Source organism: Rousettus aegyptiacus, unplaced genomic scaffold, assembly GCF_014176215.1.
Source record: "Rousettus aegyptiacus isolate mRouAeg1 unplaced genomic scaffold, mRouAeg1.p scaffold_m13_p_6, whole genome shotgun sequence".
In the NCBI taxonomy this organism is placed as follows: Eukaryota; Metazoa; Chordata; class Mammalia; order Chiroptera; family Pteropodidae; genus Rousettus; species Rousettus aegyptiacus.
In genome coordinates, this window is record NW_023416309.1 from 80,374,796 (window position 1) to 80,399,208 (window position 24,413).

Here is a 24,413-nt window from a genome sequence, read left to right on the forward strand (position 1 = left end):
CCGGCGGCGGCGCAGCACGTATCCGGAGTGGCGGGTGGCGGGTGGCGGGTGGCGGGCGGCGGGGAGGGGGGTGGGTTTGCCGGCAGGGCGGGGGCCGAAGCCAGGCCGGGCTGGGCCAGGGCCGTAATGACCCTGTTCTTCGCCGCGCTGTTGGCCTTGCTGTTGGTTGCGCTGTGCGCCCTCTTCCTGTGCCGGTGAGCGGAGCCCAGCTACTGCAGGGTTGGGGCAGGGAGTGAGAGGAAGAGAGACTGAGGGGGCGCGCGCTGTAAAGAGCGCGAGCAGGGGGAGGCAGGAGGGACAGGACTGGAGGTGACGGTGTGCGGGGGGGCGGGCGAGGGGGCAGCGGGGGAGGGGCGGAGCGGGGGCGCAGAGCTGGAGCAGGAGCAGGAGCGGAGGAGTTGGGAGTCGGGGAGACTGAGGGAGAAGGCGAGGCCTGAGGAGATGCCGAGTCTGGGAGCTGAATAGGTGCGAGTGTGTGTCTGTGTTTCTGTGTGTGCGTGTGTAGGGAACCTAGCTCGGTGGTCTACCTTTCCCACTCTACATGCCCCTGGGTGTCCCCTTCACCGAGCGCAAAGGGCATCTGCAGCCTCGCCCTAGGAAGCCGGAACAGGTCTGGCCGCCTAGGGGAGAGCGGCATTTGAGCTGGCCGGGTGTGACCACACAGTGCCTTCTTTCGGACACCTGTCTGGAGGGCGAAGACAGAGATCCTTTGGGGAGCGTGTAATGGCACATCTGACACGGCTGCCTGTACTTCGACTCCTCTTGGGACCTCTTCTCTCTACTTGTGGGGTTCCTAAAGATTTGAAGGGTTTCTTCCTTTGTCCTTAACTTAGAAGGTGGAGTTTAGTTTTTCTGATTTCATCTGGGTGGAGAGAGAGTACACTCCAGAGCTAGAGTTCTGAATATATGTGACAGAGTGGTGTTTTGGGATACAGGAGAGTTGCCCAGAAGACCCATCTTCAGGATTTGACCCTTTGCAAAGGCTTTTAGGACCAGCCAGGGGTGAGGGAAGCCATAATTGGGAGAGGATCCTATGAACTCACAGGGATTTTTCTGCAGGTGGCTTGTGGTCCGGTTGGCCACCAAGTGGTGTCAGCAGAAGCTGCAGGCGGAGCTAAAGATTGGATCCTTTTTTTGGATACAGAATGTCAGTCTTAAGTTTCAGCAACACCAGCAAACAGTGGTGAGTCTTGGGGAACTCCCTGGGTATGTGTATGGGGTTGATCCAGCTGAATTTCAACTTTTAATTTCCTTTTTAAAAAATTTCTGGCTGGCTTTCCTTGTTAACCCAGTCTTGCCACCTCTTTGCCAAGATGATCTTATAGTTTGGGAACACTGGGATTGATGTAAGTCGTTCAGTTAAAAATGCTTATCAGTCACAGTGTCCAAGGCACATAAAAAAGATACTGAAGTAAAGCACAAAACAAAGATAACAGGAAATAGAAGAGCTTACTGCTCTAATTTAAGAGGAGAAACAGGGCAACCTATCCATAAAAGAGAAATACTAACATCATTGTGAGGAGCAGGATTAGTGCTGAAGAGAGAAGCTAGTTGGAATGGAATGGAGGGGATTTCGTCGAAGGGCTGTAGCACTTCTTTCTCTTCCTAGAACCTTTTTCCTGGCTTGTCAAGCTATCTGTGCATTACGTAGCAGCTAACGTACAAAGCTTTCTCCCGTACTGTTTTAGGAAATTGATAGCTTGTGGATTTCCAGCAAACTCCTTAGCCACGATCTGCCGTGAGTACCCTATATCCTCACCCTTCTTTTAGAGCATATTTTGGATTTCGGTTTGCAGAATGAGAACTCACGATCCAAGAAGGAATGTGAGTTCTTGGCTTGCTGTCTCCTGGTTAGCCTGAAAGCTACTATCTTTGTGAGACAGATATTGATAAGTGCTATGAGACTATCCTCCACGATTTGAGCTACATTTCTAGGGAGGATGAGAGAGTGAATGTGAGGGAGGGGAAGAGAGTGCTATGGAAAGGCAATGAGATTCTCTTCTGGGCAGACGCTATGTGGCACTGTGCTTTGGAGAAGTGCGTATCAGAACGGACCTACAGAAGGTTTCTGGCCTGTTTGCTCCATTCTCCCAGAGCACTGGGGTGCACCAAAAGGAGCTGTCCTTTAGCCCATCCTTACTGAAGATCTTCTGCCAGGTGAGACTACTCCAACTTTCTGGGACTGCTAGGAATGGCTGGCTTTGGAGTCATGGGTGGGTTTTTCTGCTATTTGTGGGGCATGAGACTAAGAGCTGCCTCTTATTCTTTCACTGCTGGGAAGGAGGGCAGTGCCTTGACAGTGATTATTGTTCCTCTTTGGTTCTTCCAGCTGTTCTCCATTCACGTAGATTCTATAAACATCATGGTTCTCAAGGTGGCTACCTCTGAGTCCTTGTGGCATATTCAGATCAGAGAAAGCAGCTTTCTTTTGGATAGTGATGGGAAAAGGTAAACACTGGGTAGAAGAGGGTCTAGTGGTCCCATTCTTGCTTTATAGTTATTTCAGGGTGGGTGTATGTCAGAGCCTTCTTATCAAGGTGTAAAGTTCTCATTTTGTGCAATTCGAGGAGGGGCTATAAGATTAGGCACTGCTATTTGCCTTGTCTCTTTCAGCCAGCAAAGCTTGATTGAAGGTAAATGATGAGGACAGGGGCCATTTGCTCTTAATTTTTTTTCCTTTCCCAGACTAAAATGTGAAGTGAGCCTAAGTCAGATCAACAGCAAAGTTCTAAAGAGTGGCCAGTTGGTGAGTATGCCATGGTCATTCAGATGCCTTGTTTCCCTTTGTGCATAAGATATGAAGGACCTTAGGGCTTATGTTTTAGATTCGGTGTCCTTATGGAGTTCCCTCAAGGTAGTGTTCCAGACCACTGCATTTTGAATCAAAACCCCCAAACTCCCTACAAATACACATCTTAAAAGCTTATTCTTTCTGCAGGAGGACACCTGCCTAGCAGAGCTCTCACTGACCCTAAAGCTGTGTCTAGAGGTGGGCATCAGGAGTTGGCAACTGAAAGCCATCACTGTGGATGTTTGGACACTACATGCTGAACTGCATGAGGGCTTTTTCTATAGTCAGCTGTTGCACCAGGGCCCAGGCCTGGCACCCAAACCTGTTCCCTGTTCAGGTAAATCCCAAATCAGTGAGCTTCTTGGCTGTCGTATTCTCAGGTTGTTTTGGAAGCAGACAAAAATAATAGTGGTCTTACTACTCATTTAGGTATGATTTGTTAGTCATCATGGCCTGGGACCCTGAGGATAGTTAGAGGAAATAGGGCATTTGCTTGTGGTAAATGAAAAAACCAACACTTAGTGGATAATTATCATGAGTTAGGCCTGTACTTCTTGTTTTATATATGTTCTCTCACTAAATCCTCAGCAGTTCACAATTGAGGACACTGAAGCATAGGAAGAGTAGACATATACCTTGACTGAGGTTACATAGCTAGTTGCTAGGAAAAATGGGGTTTAAATTATTTGGCCCTAAAGTCCATTTTCTATTATACCAGTCTCTTCTCCATACTGTATTTTTAGACTCTGGAGAAGGAAGTATAAACAGGTACCTGAATCTCTGGGATATTTGCCTTGTGGCCTATGATTGGTATTTGCTTAGCTTATTTTATGTGGGAGATTTTGGCTAAAGAGAGCAGGGCATTTGGGGAGACTTGAGTGTTAAGGATTGATGGTCCTCGTATTATTCATTCATGTTTTCAGAGGTGACAGAGAACTTGGCTGAGCCAACTCTGCCTGGCATATACCTCCTTCAGCAGCTGCCAGACCAGATCAAGGTGAAGATGGAGATCATAAGTGTGGTGCTGTCCATGAATAGTCAAAAGAGGTGAGATCTCTTCTGTCACAGAAGTGTGGAGGGTGATAGTTGGAGCTGTATATTGGGATCTCAATAACCAGTCTAGCAGCTGCACTGAGCTTATCTATGGGGTGAAGGGGGATTCCACATATTTCTGAGTTATAGTCTGTCTCTGGTCTAGGCATCTGAATTGGACACTGAAGTTGTTGCATTTCCTATACCACCGTGATGAGGATCAGTTGCCCCTTCGAAACTTCACAGCAAACTCTGATATGGCACAGATGAGCACTGAACTCCTACTGAAAGGTTTATGGGTGGGGGTGCTAGTACTTGAGAGAGAATGGGAGGACCGGACACTCCCTATGTGCTACATAGTCTTCTTAATTTAATATCATTGGGAAGGGGAAGGAGGGTATATACTGAGAGAAAATGGCCCCAACTCTTTTAAGTGTTAGTAACAGTCTGTTCATCTCTTTGCCTACCTTTGATCCTTTCCTAGTTTTACCTTTTGCCCTTCTAGTGTTCTTTGATCTACCCTCTGCCCTTACAGATGGGTTGCTGCTGTCCCAGAGCCGCCAGCGCATTGTCTGCCTCAACTCCCTCAAGGCTAGTGTGCAGGTGTGATGATTGTGGTACTAAGAATCACTCCTTTGTCTCTTCTCTTTCTGCATCATTGCATTATGAGATAAAACCCAAGCCCTTAGTTCTGGTGTTCTCATTTCCAGGTGACCACCATTGACCTCTCAGCCTCCCTTGTTCTGAACACTTGTATTATTCATTACCGGCACCAGGAATTCTCTCTCTGGCTACACATGCTAGCACTGGAGACCCAGGGGTCTAATTCATCTGTTCTTAAGCAAAGGAAAAAAAGGTCAGTGTAATCTTTTTCAGCCACTATTTCATCAGGTGGATTCTCCATAATTCTTTTGGTCTAAAGTGGCATTTTGTGTGAAGTATGTATTTGACTGTTTTCGATCTTTCTAAATCAGTTTCAATGTCCCAGTCTCAATAGCAATCCTATTTTATATATCTTCCCCATAGATTAGACTCCATGGTAGTAGGATGATGTTCTCTTTACTTTTATATCCTCATTGCCTATCACAGTGCTTTATTATAAAAAGTAAACATTCGTTGAACTTAAACGATAAAAGTATCTTATCTGCCTCAGATTATATAAGGTCACAGGTCATATCAGTAGTGCCATATTTCTCTTTGTGTAGTGCTTGCATTGTGTTCCATACAGAACTTAAGGTTAATGATTTGGAAGTGATGCTCCTTGGTTGTATTAGTTTGAATCATATGATAGGCTGATGTTCACCGTATTTGACCTATGAGATGGCAATTTCATATGGTTCAACCTGATACCTTTCTGGCATTCCTGCAAATTCACCATTGGGAGTAGCAGTGAACTGACAAATTCAGTCTTTTATTTTCTAGTTGCATTTATTCCTGAGAATCACAACAAAACTCACCTTGACTTTTGATAGCTTCAGGAATCTGTTCCATGATAAGAAGCTATAGTTCTTTATTAAACAATGACGTCTTGTCCTATGCAGAACTTTCCCCCAAATCCTGGCTCCCATCATCTTTAGCACTTCCATCTCCAATGTCAACATTTCCATTCAGCTTGGAGATACACCGCCCTTTGCCTTGGGATTCAATTCCATCTGTCTGGGTAAGGTTTTGGGATGGAAAAGGAACAAGAATCTATCTGTTAGTGGAGCTGGGCCCAATCGATGGCCATAGTGGCTCCATATAACACCTCTCTCCCACCTTCTTTGTTTAGATTACCAGCACCTGAGGCCACAAAGTATCCATCAGCGGGGCGTCCTAACTGTGGACCACCTCTGTTGGCGTGTGGGCAGTGACTCCCACATTCAGCGGGCACCCCATCCACCCAATATGCATGTTTGGGGTGAGGCGCTTGTTCTGGACTCCTTCACACTACAGGTAGGGGGGTACTTTGGTGAATAGGGGCCCATGCGGTTTCCTTATTCTGTTGTGCTTTGGAGCATGGTGTGCCTTTCTGGCGTAGGCAGTGTATAAGGGCATTACAGAATTGTGTGTCTGCATGTTCTAATGGGGTCCCTCTGCTACTTTTCTAGGGTAGCTATAACCAGCCTCTGGGCCTGTCCAGCACCCAGTCAGATACCCTCTTTCTTGATTGTACCATCCGAGGGCTACAAGTAGAAACATCAGACACCTGTGCCCAATGTCTCTCTCGGATCTTATCCTTGATGGGCCCACAATCTGGGAAGTCAGCAGTCTCTAGGGAATCTTCATTTGGGGAATCCGTGTCATTATTGTGGAAGGTGGACTTGAAGGTGGAGGACATGAACTTGTTCACCCTTTCTGCCCTGGTTGGTAAGTAGAATAGGAAGTCTATACTAAAGCGAGTAGTTTGTAACCTAAGCACATTATGCTGGTTTGGTTCAGTCTGTTCCTTCTCATTTAATAAAGCTGATTATCTGGAATCTTTCTAAGTTAGATGCACAAGATGTTGGAATGTCTTGCTTAACTATTCGGCTTCTTGATATTTCTCAAGAGCTTATAAAAAGTAAGCATTAAGCAAGATTTGTAAGAAAAAGACAGCCTTGATGTCTGATCAAGAAAATGAGATGCATTTATTTTAAATGTTCTTGTGTATTTAGTTCCAAAGAGTAACTGGTGTATCTCTGGGCAATTTGTAAGAGTTAGGGAGCTTCTTTGGCCCTGCCATATCTAGTTAGGTTAAGATGGGAAAGGAAAGATTTTCCTAAAACATGAGGGCTGAACATAGGCAGTTGTGGGGAATTAAGATAACTAGAGTGAAGGGAAGAAGGAGAGTGAGGACTGAAGTTGCTATATGAGAGCTGAGAACCAAGGCTGACATGGTTTCTGGATGTTAGGTGCTTCAGAGGTCCGACTGGACACACTAACTGTCCTGGGAAGTGCTGAAACCTCCACTGTGGGTATTCAAGGTCTTGTGCTTGCACTGGTGAAGTCAGTCACAGAGAAGATGCAGCCCTGTTGCAAGGCTCCTGACATCCCTGCTCCAGTGCTCAGCCTCTCCATGCTCTCTGTCACCTATCACAGCAGCATCCGCTCTCTAGAGGTAATGTTTCTATGTGGTGGTGGAGTCAGGTTGAATTTTCCCTAGGTTTAAAACATTTCCCAGTCTTTTGAGTCATGTGAAACTTATTTATGAGAAATACAATATCTGATGTTCTTTTTTCTGTCTTGTTTTGAACATTTTTAATTCATTATTATGCAACTTAAAGTATGTACAAAACCAGAGAGAATATATGAATTTTCACATATTCATACTCAGCCTCAATGATTACCAGTTTATGACCAGCTTGTTTCATCTATACTTCCGCCAGTTGCTGCCACTTCTAGCTCTGCAATTATTTTGAAGCAGATACTAGACATGTAATATCAACTGTATATATTTTAGCTCATATCTCTGAAAAATAAGGGGCTTTTTAAAGATCAAGATCCTGTGTCATCAAGAGGCTGGAAGGGATCTGAAGATGGAGATGCTGGCAAGTTTTGAGAAGCTTTCCAATATCTTTCTCTTCGGGGTATTAGATGGACGTGGGGCTCTGTTAGGAGGAGAGTAAGCTATCTTCCTGTTTGTTATACTTCAACTTCTTTTGGAAACTGAGGAGTTTCCTTTTCAGAGGCTGGAGTGAAAGTAATTTTTCTGTACTGAATTTAAAATTTTCTGTCTGCATAGCTGTTCAGAACTGACTTTTTTTTTCAAGCTGGCAAGGACTCTGCTCCCTTCTTTGAGGCATACTTTCACATAAGTCCATTGCTGTTTTGACTTGAGTGGTCAGTGGTTTTTATACTTTTTAAAATTTTAGTTAAAATGCAATGAAACATTTTCAGATTGATTGTTGCAGTGGTTATTATACAGAGTATGGCTGTTATAGAAGGATAACTCAAGAGTAGAACCATAAAGCCAAAAGATTTGTTGAGTACATGCTGTATATATCAGATGTACTTTGGTAGATAGCAAAGAATTAAAACACGTGGCTTCTATTCTCAGACAATTTAGAATCCAGTTGAGGAGGAAAAAAGCGTGAGTGCTCTTACATGTAAGATAAGTAAGAACTGTTAGCTCAGCATAGTAGTGCAAAGGGATAATTTATATGTTTACTCAGGAACGACTTCTATGTGGAGATGGTTCTTGAGTCACAAATGCATGTACGATAATCTCTGCCATCTCTCCTGTTATGGGAGATGGTAATTGACTGATTCTTTTCTCTTGCTCCCTAAAGGTTCAGTGTGGTGCAGGGCTAACGTTACTCTGGAGCCCACCAGATCACATGTACCTGTACCAGCACATCCTGGCTACCCTGCAGTGCCGAGACTTATTACGAGCTACTCTGTTTCCTGACACTGTTTCACTCCTTGAACTAGAGACTCCATTGACCATTTCTGAGCCTGAAGGCCATTCCCCTGAGCCATCTCCACCAAAGCGGCTGCTAAACCTGACACTAGAGGTGAGCACAGCCAAGCTGACAGCTTTTGTGGCTGAGGACAAGTTCATTACCCTGGCTGCGGAGAGTGTATCGCTGACCCGGCATGGGGGTTCTCTGCAGGCTTACTGTCCAGAGCTGGCTGCTGGATTTGATGGAAATAGCATTTTCAACTTCAAGGAGGTGGAGGTACAGCTGCTACCTGAGCTGGAGGAGATGATCCTCCACCGGAACCCCTTCCCTATGCTGCAGACCCTCCGGAACCGTGTTTGGCTGCTCTCCCTGGGCTCAGTCTCAGTGGAATTTCCTTATCAGTATGATTTTTCTCAAACTTTGGATGAGGCTGTGGGAGTTCAGAAATGGCTGAAGGGGCTGCATCGAGGAGGAACTCATGCTGTGGCCTCTTCAAGCTGTGCCCCACTCCCACCTGATCTACTCTTGAAGGTTCAACACTTCTCGTGGGTTTTCCTGGATGATATTTTTGAAGTGAAACTTCGTGATAACTATGAACTAATGAAGGATGAAAGCAAGGAGAGTGCCAAAAGGCTGCAGCTATTGGATGCCAAGGTGGCTGCCCTTCGGAAGCAGCATGGGGAGTTATTGCCAGCCCGCAAAATTGAGGAGCTCTATGCCTCTTTAGAACACAAAAACATTGAAATCTACATACAGCGCTCCCGTCGTCTCTATGGCAACACACCTATGCGCCGGGCACTACTCACTTGGAGTCTGGCAGGACTAGAGCTAGTGGCTCTGGCAGATGCCTCCTTTCATGGGCCTGAACGTGTGGTAGAGCAAGTTCAAGAGCTTGATCCAGGCAGCCCTTTTCCTGCTGAGGAAGTAGATCTTGTTATTCATTGGTGTCGTATGCTCAAGTGCAGTGTCAAGACGTTTCTGGGTAAGTTGTAAGGAACCTCCTTATTTGCAGAGCCTGATGTTTGCCCTTGGAGCTCCAGGCAGCTCTTTGAGTGATTACAGAGGAGCTCGGTTATATTGGAGACTGTGGCTATTTTTGGATGGGTGGTGTGAAATGGGTGGGCTTGTCTTCCTTTTCTTTGTTTCTGAATTTCACCCTGAAACTGGTCAGCTAACATAAAGGAACAACTAACACAGTCATTTTCAGGGTTAGTGTGGCACCTCACCATCTGCTTAGGGTGTCTATGCTCTTTTTCGGCTTTGCTACCAAGTAACTACCAGCTTTGGTCTCCTAGATGACTTTGTAAAATAGATGGATAAAAATAGTAGCAGGGAAAAAAATGCTTGAGAATGCCGAGATGGTCCCCTGAATAGCCAGTGTGTACCTTTCCTACAATAACAGTTCGGATAAGAGACTATCCTCGGTACCTGTTTGAGATCCGTGACTGGCGGCTGATGGGTCGACTTGTGGGCACTGAGCAGAGTGGTCAATCTTGCTCCCGTCGGCGTCAAATCCTACACTTGGGGCTTCCATGGGGTAATGTGGCAGTAGAGAGGAACATGCCCCCATTCAAGTTCTACCATGACTTCCACTGTGAGTAGAAAAGGGCATTTGGTTTGGCTGAGGGATGTTGTGATGGCTGAGATGGAAGATGTGCTGAGGCCCTTATGTAGAGAAGGAAGAAAAGAAGGATGTAGTTGTGTAATAAGATGTACCTTTGCCTCTATATGCCAGCGGAAATCTTCCAGTACACGGTGGTATGGGGCCCATGCTGGGATCCAGCCTGGACACTGATTGGCCAGTCTGTGGACCTCTTGACCAAGCCCTCAGCTGACCCCAGCCCACCCTTGCCTTGGTGGGACAAGAGCCGTCTTCTATTCCATGGGGACTGGCACATGGACGTTGAACAGGCGAACCTGCACCAGCTGGCTACTGAGGTGAGGGTCCAGAGGAGTTGTTTTCTCATTCGGATGGAATGGTTGGGGCTTATACAGCACTTGAGGGAAGGGAGAAAGGTACTGATTTGGGAGATGAGGGCAATACTTTTATCCATATCTCACCAAGTTCTTGTGGGGGATGATTATAGGATCCTTACAACACAACAGAGAACATGCACTGGGAATGGAACCACCTATCTTTTCACTGGAAACCTGGTCAGTTTGTATTCAAAGGTGATTTGGATATCAACGTGAGAACGGCCTCTAAGTGAGTGGAGTGATGGGTGGGCCTTAATAGGGTGAGAGACTTGGGGTGGATGGACAGGGGAAGAGCCAAGGGGCTGCAAGTGACCAGGATGCTGAGGACTGGGACTCTTCTTGTGAGGCAGGTATGATGACTGCTGTTTCCTTCACCTGCCTGACCTCTGCATGACACTGGACCTTCAGTGGCTATGCCATGGGAATCCCCACGATCACCATAGTGTTACTCTTCGAGCCCCAGAGTTCCTGCCTGAGGTGCCCGTGGGCCAGCTCCATGACTCCTACCGGGCCTTCCGCTCTGAGAACCTCAATCTCTCCATCAAGATGGATCTGACTCGGCACAGTGGGAGTGAGGCTTGGGTCTGGGACAGTGGGAAGAAAAGGTTGGGAGGATGGGCTTAGACACTGAGGAGTTCAGCTTAGTCTTCTGGGGAGGAGATAGAGAAAGGGCAAGGGAGGATTTGGGTTAGTACCTTTTTTTTGAAGAGGGTTGTTGGAAGCCAAGAACTTGGATCTTTGAAGGGAGAGGGGGTTGGGTATATTGAATATAGGGCCGAATGCTGTTTAGGTTTTTAAATCTCTAACCTTAGGGGTTTAAACCTCTGACTTTAAACCTAAAGTTAGGGAATGGTTAGCTTCATCTCTGTTTTAATTTCATCTATATTTTAACCATAGCTAGGAATTTATGCTTTCCTTTGCAGCAATATCCCAGCCCCGAATTCTGCTATATAGTAGTACCTTGCGCTGGATGCAAAACTTCTGGGCAACTTGGACTAGTGTCACAAGGCCTATCTGCAGGGGCAAGCTCTTCAATAACATGAAACCCAGCAAGAAGAAACTTGGTCAGCACTACAAGCAGCTTTCCTTTACTGCACTCTTCCCCCAGCTGCAGGTCAGGCTCTGACATCCCTGCTGACATCTTCGGTTCTGTTCCCTTTCCTTAATTTACTTATTTTCTCATATCCGGTCTCTTAATCATCTCTCTCATGCCATCTTCATTCAGTGTTATGCTCTCTTGTTGCCAGGTGCATTATTGGGCCTCATTTGCCCAGCAGCGAGGCATCCAAATTGAATGCAGTCATGGTCATGTCTTCACTCGGGGAACTCAGCGGCTTATACCTCAAGGTAAGGTCAAAAATTCCCTTTATTTCTCCTAGCCTATTCCTTGTCCTCTTTCTTTTTCTCAATTCCCTTCCTTTTCTCTCTCTCTGTCCCATACTATTCTGTACTGGTCTGCACGGGTTCTGTATGCTTCCTTTTCTCAGCGGGCACAGTGATGCGGCGTCTCATCTCTGACTGGAGTGTGACCCAGATGGTCAGTGACCTAAGTGAGGTAACTGTTCATCTGATGGCCTCGCCCACTGAAGAGAATGCTGATCACTGCCTTGATCCCTTGGTAACAAAGACGCACCTACTGAGCTTGTCCTCCCTCACCTACCAACGGCATAGCAGTCGCACAGCTGAGGAGGTACTGCCTGACACAATCTCTTTATTACTTTATTTGTATTGGTAGGTGTTTTAGTCTACTTAGTTTGCCATAACAAAATACTATGGACTGGATGGCTTAAACAACAGTAATTTATTTCTCATAATTCTGGAGGCTGGAAAGTCCAAGATTAGGATGCCAGCATGGTCAGGTTCTGGTGAGGGCTCTCTTCCTGGCTTGTAGATATCTGCCTTCTTGCTGTGTCCTCACACGGTGCCAAAAGAGGGCACAAGCTCTCATGATCTAATCTAAACCTAATTACCTTTTGAAGGCCCCATCTCCAAATATCACATTGGAAAATATGGCCTCAACATATGAATTTGGGGGGGATACAGTTCAGTCCATAGCGTATGGTAATGTTCCTAACTATATCCCATTCATATATGTCATTACTTAATGATACACTTGTTTGTATTAGCTGTATGAGCATCTTTTTTTTGACAATTCCTTTTTTCTCCTTCTGAAGATAGTGTCTTGCCCTTCAGGAAATAGAGTACTATTTTTTCCTAGTACTATATTTGCTGTCTTTTTCCCCCAATTAAGGAAGAATTTTAAGTTGAAATTCTTTGAGTCATTTAAAATACAGTGGGTATAGGCAGAGTGTAATCTAATATTCATGCTCAGACCACTTAGTTTTTCTTTCTCCAAGGCTGTCTTGTCTCCCCAGGACAGGATTTTTATTCAACAAGCTTGTTTTTTATTTTTGCATTTGTGGTCTGGAGGAATGGTGGGAATTTTCATGCTACCTTGAAGTTCTTTTCTTGTTTCTTAGGAGCTCTCTACTCGAGTTGGGGATCCTGCCTTTCACACACACCAGCTGCACCTGGTAGATTTACGTGCTTCCTGGACAACCACCAATCGGGACATTGCCTTTGGTTTATATGATGGCTACAAAAAGGCAGCTGTACTCAAACGTAATCTCTCTACTGAGGCCCTGAAGGGGTTAAAGATTGATCCCCAGATGCCAGCCAAAAAGCCAAAGCAGAGTGTCTCCACCAGTGCCCCAGCCCCACCACCTCCTGTCAGTACTCCCAGCTTTAGTGGACAGCCTGATAAGGGGTCATCAGGAGGTAAGCTGGGAGAGGTGAGACTCCAGTGGGTTAGGTTTACAATATATGCTTGGACAGGAGTTTGAGGAGCACTAAATCATATATGATGGCTACAAAAAGGCAGCTGTACTCAAACGTAATCTCTCTACTGAGGCCCTGAAGGTTTTGTCTAGGCATAGAGATGAAACTATTATTTTTCCATATTAAGCCATGTAAGACTTAGATAGCAATGTTAAGGGGCATTAAAGGGTCTGGGTCCTGTGGCTAGAAGGATCAGGAAGGAATGATGGGGCCAACACAGGATGAATAGAGGAAAGAAGCAAAGGATTAGAGAATTGTTTTGTGTTTCAGTGAATTATTTTGTTTAGTCAACAGATATTGAGTACTTAACAGGCACAAAGCACTGTGCTGGGTTCAGTGAGTGATATAGAATGTAGACATTCTACTTGCCTCAAGTTTATCATTCGGATGAGCTATGATTAGTCCATTCATTTACTCAATCATTTATTCTTAGATTCATTTTAGCTTTATTGAGGGTTTATAATGTACCAGACTTGACCCTAGACATTAGAGATACAAAGATGGGAGGAAGCTCAGAAACTAATAGACATGCAAATTATTATTTTATTATGAAAATGCTCAAGAAAAAATGTTCAAGAAGAAAGTATTTAAATCAGCATAGGGAAATCTAGAAAGCCTTCACAGAAAAGATGATAGTTGAGAAGGGTCATAAAAGATGAGTAAGAGTTTGACAGGCAAGGAAAGAGAAGAGGGCATTTTAAAGAGAGGGAATAACAAGTACAGTTCATGATGAGTTTAAGAACAAGGTAAAAGTGATAAATGCCACAAGAGAGAAATTAAAGACAACGGAAGTGGTTCTTGACTAAAGCGAAGGAGGGAGTGCAATCAGGGAAGGTTTTATTGAGGAAATAGCATTTGATCTGGACCTTGAAGGCTTAGTATGGATTGAACATGTGGAAATGGGAAAGAAGGGCATCTAAGGCAGAGTATCTTGAATAGGAGTGGAATTGGTAAAGCTCAATACATTCAAAGGAGATTGAACAATTTGGTTGGCATAGAGAGTAACTAAAGGGAAAGAAGTGAGAGAAGATGCTGGAAAGGAAAATTGGAAGTAGATCATTAAAGGCCTTTCATACAAGAATGAATGTTTGGTCATTCAGCAGACAATGAACTACTGAAGATTTTTGAATGGGGTATCATGATTAGTTTTACTTTTAAAAAGATAAATCTGGCAGCAGTGCAGAGAGGAGTACTGGAGAAGAAGGAACTGGAGGTGGGAGACAAATTAGGAAACTATTTTGTCTCAAGAGGCAACAAAGGCCTGAACTAGGTAGAGAACAGACTAGGGAGAAAGTGAAAATGAGGCTAAACGGGTTTGGGTTGTTGGTTTGGACATACTGAGTTTGTGATAAAAGTAGTACATCAGGGTAATGTTAAACAACTGGAAATGAGAGTCTAAAAGCTTAGGGCTAGAGATAGACCTGAGAGTTTCAGCACAGAGGTAAGAGTTAATGCAAAGGGAATGATAATAGGTGCTTACTGTGTGGCAGGTACCCTGCAAAATACTTTTATATATTATTCCATTAAATTCTCTCAACAATCTTATGAGATAGTTACTGTTATTTTATGGACAAGGAATGTGAGAACATGGAGAGGTTAAAGCAAGCTGCTGAAAATCACAACTGGCAGAGATAGGATTTCGAACTAAGGCAGACTAACCTAATTCTGGAGACTGTGCTCTTAACCATAACACTGTTAGACAAACTCAGGAGAATAATGAATAAGAGAAGGGAACATGCCAAGGATAGACCTTAGGAGATACTTATTTCTGAGACCTGGGAGAAGGAAGAGGGTCTAGAGGCATAATCAGAGGAAGTAGTAGGGCTAGGAGAACACAGTGGCACTGATTGGTTTCACATGGAAAGGAGTGGTCAACAAACAAATAGCATTTAAAATAATATGAAATGAAACATATAAGGAACAAAAAAGGGCAGTGGGAATCCTAGAGTAATATAAGGAACAAAAAAAGGCGGGGTGGGAATCCTAGAGTAATCCAGAGGTGGTTTATGCCTAAGAGAAAAAATGCTACCACTTACATTGCATTTCTGTTTTCCTTGGGAACCCGTTACTTTTATTAGAATTGAGGGGAAAATGAAATGACAACCCTTTTTTGCCCTCAAGGGTTGTAGGGTGGGGTGGGTTGGAGTTGCAGGTTGGAAAGAATACATTATAGCCTTTACCTAGCCAGAGAAATGGAAGGAAGGTCAATTTGGATGTGTTCTCTATCTCTTTGAGACTGACTTTCTGCTTCCTACTTCTCTGCCAGGTGCCTACATGTTGCAGAAGCTGATTGAAGAGACAGATAGGTTTGTAGTGTTCACAGAAGAGGAGTCAGGTGTGAGTGATCAGTTGTGTGGCATTGCTGCCTGCCAGACGGATGATATATATAACCGAAACTGCCTTATCGAGCTGGTCAACTGCCAGGTACCATCTCTTTACCAGAGCACCCCAACATTGAGCTAGATCATAATCTTAAGTGTTCACCTTCCCCCACCTCTAAATACGAATGGGTGGATAGAGCAAAAAATTATTCCTTCCAGCAGGTATCATGGATAATATCTAAAAGCCAGCAGCGTTCGTTCACTCAGTAAGCCAGAGTTAAAATCTAGCTGTAGTTATTGGTACAATCCTCTCATGAACCTTCTCATTTTCCTTGGTAACTTGGTCCTGTGACTGCTTCTGTCTCTGGCATAGATGGTTCTTCGTGGAGCAGAAACAGAAGGCTGTGTCATTGTGTCAGCTGCCAAAGCCCAGCTGCTGCAGTGTCAACACCATCCAGCCTGGTATGGTGACACATTGAAGCAAAAGACGTCTTGGACTTGCCTATTAGATGGCATGCAGTACTTTGCCACCACTGAAAGCAGCCCTACCGAGCAGGATGGCCGACAGCTCTGGTTAGAGGTTAGTCAGCAGGGTTGGGAAGGCCCATTATATCCCATTTCCCATAATAGGCCTCTTCCACCAGAATAGCTGCAAAATTCTTGACAGAACCTGTTGGCTACCAGTTTAACAGAATAGTGAGACTGACAACACCTCAAATGTAGGAACTGTGGGCAGTTAGTTTTTTTTTAATCTCATGGTGTTATATTTCATTGTGAGGGAGATTCTCATTTCCTAGTGCTAGGATAAAATGGGTTGGAACTTTTTTTTTGAAAAGATTGCTGACCCCTATTAATAAGATCGCACTAATCAGCAGACAGTCTGAAAACAGGCAGTAAATCAGAATTTTAGATAAGCTCTCTGTCTGTTCTTTAATCTCTCTTATGAAGATGATTGAGTGATTGTTTCAGCAAGGCAGTAAGGATGAATAGAAAGATTGCCTGTCTAGGAGTCAGGTTATATGAAGTCTAATGCCAGTTTTGCCACTATAGCAGCCATTAGCCTTTGGGCAAGTGATCTTTGTAAAATAGAGTTCTAATACTTCACCCTCACAAGATTGTTGAAAAGATCAAGTGAGAAAGTACTTTGAAAAATATAAAGCTTCATTTAGATGGAATGTAGTCTCATTGTTTTTTTAAAAGCAGTATGTCTGGGGAGGTCTGTGTGTCAAGATAATGTTTTTAGATGGTGAGATTGTGAGTAGTAGTTATAAATTTTCTTTTCAGCTTCTTGGTAAAACCAAATTTGTGCTATAATTTCTAGAATATAATATTAGAATTATTGGGAGATCTAATGATTATGACACCTGCCTACCCAATATTCTGCATTGTCATTACTTACTTTTTAACAGGTGTTATGTGTTCACATTGTGCTGGTCATGGTACACCCAAAAGAGTTATTAGATCTAGCTACGTTCAATAAGGACCGATGTGTGAACATCATTTGCCATTATATACTTAATGGGGATAAAGCTAACCCCTCTTCCCTGGCTCATGCCTCTTACTCTAGTGACCTTAGGGCTCAATCCAGGCAACCTCAAATGTAATTATTTAATTAAGAGGTAATAAACATTTAATCAGATGTCAAGCCAAGTAAGGGTCAGGTTATTGGTAATATGAGAGATCATGCTGATATATTACAGCTGTGGTTCAGGCAAGCAGTGCTCTTTACCAGTAGTGCCAGGATGATAGGAAGTACTCACACAGGAAAGCAGGATGAGCTATGCAAGATCTACCTATCAGGCATTTTCTGAGCCTCTGCTTTTAGGCATGCCTTCTTTTGCGAGTGAACCCCCTTTTTTCCCCTTTAGGCTATGATAGTAATATTAGAGTAGAATGTCCTTGGCTTAGGTGGGAGGGACTTTAATCTTGCCTTTCCTACATGAATTTTTTTTAACTTGGCAGATATTTATTGTTTTCCATATCACTCATTCTGTAATTCACTTTGACTTCAACTAGGTAGAGAGAGTCAAAAGAATTCAGTCTCCTTCTCTCATGGCAACAGTGCAGAGTGGTTATCTGAAGATAGAAAACAGCAAGAGCACAAATACATGAATACCAGACTGGGTGGGAAATTTTGATTTTGATGGAAATTTTGCCCATGATACGATTTGATTTTTGATAAAATAAAACATAAAATTTACCCTCTCAACCATTTTTAAGTGTATAGTTCAGTGGTATTAAATACATTCATAATGTTATGCAACCATTACCACAATCCATCTCCATAACTCTGATCATCTTGTAAAACTGAAACTATACCTGTTAATGGTAACTCCCCACTTCCCCTTTCTCTTAGTCTTTGGCAGTTACCTTTCTACTTAATGTATGTATGGTTTTAACTGCTCTTAAGTACCTCGTACCAGTGGAGTTATGCAGTATTTTTGTGTGTGTGTTACTGTCTTATTTCACTTAGTATAATATCCTCAAGGTTCATCCATGTTGTAGCGTATGTCAGAATTTCCTTTTTAAGGATGAATATTACTACATTGTAGGTATGTACCACATATTGCTTATTCATCTATTGATGGACATGTGCATTGCTTCCATATTTAGCTATTGTGAATAATGCAGCTATGGACATAGGTGTACAAATATCTCTTTGAGACCCTGCTTTCACTTCTTTTGAGTATATATCCTTAAGTGGAATTACCGGATCATATAGTAGTTCTGTTTAATTTTTTGAGGGACTGCCATACTGTTTTCCTCAGTGGCTGCATCATTACATTTCCACTAGTGTTGCACAAAGTTTCCAATTTCTACACATCCTTGCCAACACTTGTTGTTTTCCATGTTTTTGATAATAGCCATCCTAATGGGTATGAGGTGGGACTTGATTTGATTTTAACCTAGCTTGTTTTTCTAGCCTGAGGCCTGTGGGTCAGGCAAAATGTGCATGTAACTCAGTTAGGTTTGGGGAATTTGAGTGGTTTGGGCGGTTTGGACCAGGAGAACGACAGTATGTCTTCTACCTTGAGAGATCTTTCAAACAGTTCCAGGAAGTAGAAGTCTAAATAGTATAACTATTTGCACCCGGTTGGCCAGGACAAGCTCCTAATTCCCCAGGAGTTAAAGGTGCCTATATCTCATTCTTTAGGTGAAGAATATCGAGGAGCACCGACAGCGTAGTCTGGACTCTGTGCAGGAGCTGATGGAGAGTGGGCAGGCAGTGGGAGGCATGGTTACCACCACCACAGGTCAGCTCTCCCCTCTTCCCCATCATGTAGTTAGGAGCAGATGTATATCCCAAAGGAGCCTTATTTTCTTACCTACTCTGAAGATCAGTATATGCTGGAATAGGATCATTTTGTGTTAGGCTAGGTTGAAAACAAGTGTCTAGAGTTCTCTAGACATCACACACAGCTAGCTGGGAGGCTCTCACAATACCTCTATTGAGAATATCTTTTTCTTTTCTCTACCACCTCTTCCCAGATTGGAACCAGCCAGCTGAGGCACAACAAGCCCAGCAAGTCCAGCGGATCATTTCACGCTGCAACTGCCGAATGTACTATATTAGTTACAGCCATGACATTGATCCTGAGCTGGCAACTCAGATTAAGCCACCTGAGGTTCATGAAAATCAGGAAAAGGAAGATCTCCTAAAGAAGCAGGAAGGTAATTGGAGCTTAAAAGGCTTTTAGGAGCAGACTAGGAAGCTTGTGAAAGGTATTTCCTAAGTGGTTTTCAGGCAGTAGTGTTATTAAAGGTTCCACTCTGCACTGGGCATTAACATTTCACTTTGCTTTGCATTTTGTACATTCTATGATAGAATAACGTGTACTTTTGGAGGAAATTGGAAAGGGTATTATTTGATTCTGAAATAAGCAAACATGTTTTTGCCCATGAGCATTTTTCATCAAGCCCATTCTATGGGGTTAACTAACAGAAGTGGTTCCAAATATGGGTTAGGAAATGGGGTCGATAGTTAAGTGGAAACTTGAGCCTCTTATTTAGCTGCTAACAATTGCCTAGGGGCTGTGGATACCTTCACCCTCATCCATCATGAGCTGGAAATCTCCACCAACCCTGCTCAGTATGCCATGATCCTGGACATTGTTAATAACCTGCTACTCCATGTAGAACCCAAGCGGAAGGTGAGCGTGGGCCCCTATAGAATGCCAGTTAGCCTAACAGGAATCCCTTATCTAGGAAAGATCTGAGTGCCCCTGAGACTGTAGAGCTTACTTGTTTTTCTTGGTCAGTTCTCTGCTCAGTCATTTAAATACCTGTAGAAATAGTAAGTACTCCCCACTTCCATCATTCCTACCCTGTGGGACTGGCTTATTGTGAAATCCACATTGCCAAATCTGCATTGGCCTACCCCTTACTCTTGCTGCTAATAGTTACAAAGGTGAGCTTTCCAAAAAGAGATCCCCACTTATTGTTCCTTTCTCTATTTCACTTTACTATAAGACTTGTCAATTAGAAAATCTTGTTCATTTCCTTTTCCATTCCTTTAGGAGCACAGTGAGAAGAAGCAGCGGGTCAGATTCCAGCTTGAGATTTCTAGCAATCCTGAGGAACAGCGCAGTAGCATATTACATCTGCAGGAGGCTGTGCGGCAGCATGTGGCCCAGATACGGCAGTTGGAAAAGCAGATGTATTCCATCATGAAGGTAGTGACCCGGGCAGTCTTGAGGACCAGGAGGTCTCAAGGAGATCTCCTCTTAGTTTCTCCTGTCCTTCCTCCCTAGTCTTTGCAGGATGACAGCAAGAATGAAAACCTGTTTGACCTGAACCAAAAGCTTCAGTTGCAACTAAACCAGGAGAAGGCCAGTCTACAACTGGAAAGTGAAGAGCTTAATATTCTCATCAGGTGCCACAGAGCATTCTTTCCCTTTTTCTAGTTCCCAGCTGTAGTCAGTTTCTCTTCCTTGCCCATGTTCTGATAATCTTTAGATTTAGTGTACATTATCAAAGGATGATGTAGATTTCAGGCACCTCTTCCTGAACAAGCCCTACTGGACTTAGCCAAGAGGTTGAGAACAGGAGAGCTCTTCCATTGGATCATAAATAGAGTACCTCCTGGGAAATGAGAAAAACAGGTAGTTAGAAAAGATCACTTTTGTGGTCTTGATACTGTGCAGCTAATATCTTGAAAATAATTTGAAGTTGATCAGTAAGGAACACAACTACAGATATAATTGTAGTGGGAAGAGAGAAGCTGTAGAACTGAAAGATGGGATTTGTGTTCCCATGGTCCAGGATGTGCGGAATAATGAATCCTGTGAAAAAAATTTAGTGAATAGCTGTTCCAGAATGGGTCCATCTCTGGATTTACCTCCTGCATCATTCTAGAGCATTCTGCCTCACCCTCAACCTGAGTGCTATTGCTCTTATTGGCTTTGACCCTCTTGTTCATTTATAGATGTTTTAAGGATTTCCAGTTGCAACAGGCCAATAAGATGGAGTTGCGAAAGCAGCAGGAAGATGTGAGTGTGGTTCGTCGCACTGAGTTCTACTTTGCTCAGGCACGATGGCGCCTGACAGAAGAAGATGGACAGCTAGGAATTGCTGAGCTGGAGCTTCAGAGGTTCCTCTATAGCAAGGTATTGGCTATATACATTCACACACATGCAGCTGTATTGAGAAGCACTGACATATCTCAAGGGTCTAACTCACAAAAAGATTTTTAAAAAGGGACTAATTATTATACGATTATTAATACTATTAAAGGTTATTAATGAAACATGAGCAGAGTTTCCCTTAGGTACATCTGTTTGTATTATTAAATAATACAGATATATAGATGAGGTTGATCAAATGCTTCCCTCCTTGAGGAAGAATATCCCCAGAAATGTGACCCAGAGAGTCATTTATATTCTTCAAAGTCCTACTTGGAATAGAACCATTAATTCTATACTGGCATTCAGCTTTACTGCAATTACCCATGGCACAGAGGAGAGGGCATTGTTCATTACCCGGCACTCCCCCACCCCTGATGTTTGGAAATGAATGAGACTATTTTTGAATATCACAGCGACTGGGAAGTACTGCTGGCATTTAGTGGCCTGGCCAGTAGCACTCATGAGAAACACTGGATTAGAGAATACGTGAGGTTGAAAGAGATATCAAAGGTTGGGATTAGGCTTATGGAGAACCTGAAGACAAATGGGATATGTAGCAGTTCTCTAGCAAGCTCTTGAGAAAAGCTTATAGTGGATTGGGGTTGGGGTGGGGGATCTGTCTTTATAGGTGAATAAGTCCGACGACACAGCAGAACATCTTCTGGAATTGGGCTGGTTCACTATGAACAATCTCCTTCCCAATGCTGTCTATAAGGCAAGTTTTATTTTCCCATTCCTATCCCATTCATATATTTCCTAGCGTAGGACATTTGTAATGACCCTTCCACATAAACGCACTACTAGAAACAGTGTGGTGGTATGAGATGGTGAAAGCTTGCTCATCTCAGCAAGACCATTGCTTCTCCCATCAAGTCTGCAGAGGAGTTTTAGGTTGATTTATCACTCTATCCCGCAGGTAGTCCTGCGGCCCCAGAGCTCCTGCCAGTCTGGGCGACAGCTAGCCCTCCGCCTCTTCAGCAAAGTCCGGCCCCCTGTTGGGGGTATCTCTGTTAAGGAGCACTTTGAGGTTAGTAAACAGTCCTTTGGGGACCCAGGAACAAAGGGCAGTCAGAAGCTATCTGTGCATTATATTATGCTATTAGGGTTAGGTAAACTGAGGGATGATGTCTGAGCTTAATTGCTTCTTCAGCCTTTTTCCTCTTTAGGTAAATGTGGTGCCTCTCACCATCCAGCTGACACACCAGTTCTTCCATAGAATAATGGGCTTTTTCTTTCCTGGACGAAGTGTGGAAGATGATGAGGTTGGTGATGAAGAAGATAAGTCCAAACTGGTGACTACTGGTGAGAACTTTTATGGTGGAACTCCAGAAGACTAGAGTAGCAGCGTCAGACAACTGAAGCTTGAGAGAGAGGACAACAGATGGTGTGCTTGCTTTTTCATAGGAATACCAGTGGTGAAGCCTCGGCAGCTGATTGTAACAGATGATGCAGCAGCACTGGGCCCTGGGAAGGGTGTGGCACAGGGCTTGAATCGGAGTTCTGGGGTCAGGAGGTCATTTCGCAAAGTCCCTGAGGTACTGGGCATTCCCTTGATGTTAGGAAAAATCAAGAGTCCCGGGGTACTTTGGCTTGGCCGGGGATTTCTTCTGTTGCCTTTGAGTCTATTCCAGGGGTGAAAGGAGATGAATATCTTTGGGGTCCTAAGTTTCTTCTGATGGTTTTAGGGGCTCACACTCTTTTCTGCCTTTCTTAGCACCCTGTGGATGATATTGACAAGATGAAAGAGCGAGCAGCCATGAACAACTCCTTCATCTACATAAAGATTCCACAGGTTCCACTGTGTGTTAGCTACAAGGTCTGCTCCTCCCCAGCACTTTCTAAAATGGTGGGAAGGGAACCAAATAAGATCATCCGAGATTAAAGACAGGGAGATGGAGGTGGAATATGGGTGATAAATCTGTTTCCTCTGCTCCCCTTAGGAGTTAGTATCATTACTAGACTGAAGTAAGGGGCTAATTATCTATGTAGGCTGCTGCTACAGGAAGGTACTAGACTTGGACTCAAGTACTGGCTTGGATTTAAAAAGGCAGCTGATGTATTTTTTTCCATTTGCTTTTCTCTCTGCTCCCCAACCTTCCATTGCAGGGTGAGAAGAACAGTGTGGACTGGGGTGACCTTAACCTGGTGCTGCCTTGTTTAGAGTACCACAATAATACATGGACATGGCTAGACTTTGCCATGGCTGTCAAGAGGGATAGCCGCAAAGCCCTGGTTGCCCAGGTATTCCAGCAGAGTTCATGGCTCTTTGGTTAGTAGGGGCAGGCAGGCAGATCCTCTGATCAGGATCATCTCATTGTAGGATGTATTAACAAGCAGCCAGCCTTGGGATGGGGCAGGTAAATGAAGTGAGCAACTTCTTTCCCTGACCTTCTGTGTCCTTGCTTAGATGATTGAATTGTTTACTGTTTCATTTGTTAACTGCTGTTGATTTTTAGGGAACTGAAAGTTTGACATAACTAGGTTTAGAATGGGTTCTAATTGGACTATAAGCCTCTTGAAAACAGATCATTTTAGGATTTGAATTGCCTCATTATGCCTTTATGTAAGTTTAATAAATCTTTATTGACTTGGTTCATTGTGACTTGTTCTGCTTGTCCCACTAATATTTACTTTCCATTTTATACCTGTCAGGTAATCAAAGAGAAGCTAAGACTAAAACCTGCAACAGGGTCTGAGGTCCGGGGAAAGCTAGAAACTAAATCAGACCTCAACATGCAACAGCAGGAAGAGGAGGAAAAGGCCCGGCTCCTCATCGGTTTAAGTGTGGGCAACAAGAACCCTGGCAAGAAGTCCATCTTTGGCAGGCGCAAGTGATCCAGCAATCCGAGAGTGGCTGCAATACAGGATCTGACTGGCTTAGGCCCCAGGGACTTGTGGGATGGGAGGCGCTTCCTTTCATCCATCAGGATTTGTGGGGGTTAGGAGCCCATGGGGTACTGAAGATAGAGGCACTGCTGTTTAGCACTTGGCCTGGGCATGGTGGATAATAATGCTGAGTTCTGTCTTGCACTCATCAGTGGCAGGCCCCATGCCAGAGAGGCATCAAGAGAGCAAGACCCAGGGAACTGCCTCAGGACTAGGAATTAGTTCCCTTGGGGTTAACTGAAAGGATGGGGGACAATTCTGATCAAGTATGAAGAATTTTTATAGACATATATATATATATAAAAATATATATATTTCCTAAATGTAACTGTTTTCCCTCTGTGCCAGAAACTTGGGGGACAAGGGAGGGCTGGTCTTCTGTCCCTCATTCCGCTGCCTTGTATGAAAGAGGTATTAGTGTTCTGGGGGAAATTAACCTCTCCCCAATATGTGCCAAGCTTACTTGGGGAGAAGGCAATAGGAGCCAGGGCTAGCCATGGGTCCTTTTGGAGTATGCCCTGGAGAATGGTAAGAAAATGATTTAAAGAGAAAATATATATTTTAAATTTGATGCTGTTTT

At 43.9% G+C, this 24,413-nt stretch overlaps 1 protein-coding gene across 5 annotated transcripts; it reads left to right on the forward strand.

Annotated features, from left to right (window-relative positions):
* Positions 1–61: 61 nt before the first annotated feature.
* KIAA0100 (KIAA0100 ortholog) lies at positions 62–24,404 on the forward strand. 5 transcript variants are annotated; one of them, XM_036222090.1, is made up of 40 exons: positions 63–194; positions 1,060–1,183; positions 1,689–1,738; positions 2,010–2,157; positions 2,330–2,448; positions 2,686–2,746; positions 2,939–3,128; positions 3,715–3,838; positions 3,990–4,114; positions 4,308–4,426; positions 4,534–4,679; positions 5,365–5,483; positions 5,595–5,758; positions 5,914–6,172; positions 6,697–6,902; positions 8,074–8,298; positions 8,398–9,169; positions 9,590–9,781; positions 9,923–10,125; positions 10,275–10,393; positions 10,515–10,735; positions 11,088–11,278; positions 11,412–11,511; positions 11,652–11,854; positions 12,645–12,942; positions 15,269–15,426; positions 15,697–15,903; positions 18,478–18,577; positions 18,813–18,995; positions 19,353–19,474; positions 19,841–19,996; positions 20,075–20,196; positions 20,749–20,929; positions 21,576–21,662; positions 21,864–21,974; positions 22,114–22,249; positions 22,352–22,482; positions 22,662–22,763; positions 23,054–23,188; positions 23,600–24,404. In XM_036222090.1, the coding sequence occupies exons 1-40, from the start codon at positions 127–129 to the stop codon at positions 23,780–23,782; spliced, it is 6,660 nt and encodes a 2,219-aa protein (XP_036077983.1). In that variant the 5' UTR covers positions 63–126; the 3' UTR covers positions 23,783–24,404. The 5 variants fall into 5 exon arrangements, 4 of the variants coding, with proteins under 4 accessions (XP_036077983.1, XP_036077982.1, XP_015994561.2 ...); XR_004951246.1 differs by having other exon boundaries at positions 62–194; positions 8,074–9,169; positions 22,098–22,249; XM_036222089.1 differs by having other exon boundaries at positions 8,074–9,169.
* Positions 24,405–24,413: the final 9 nt, after the last annotated feature.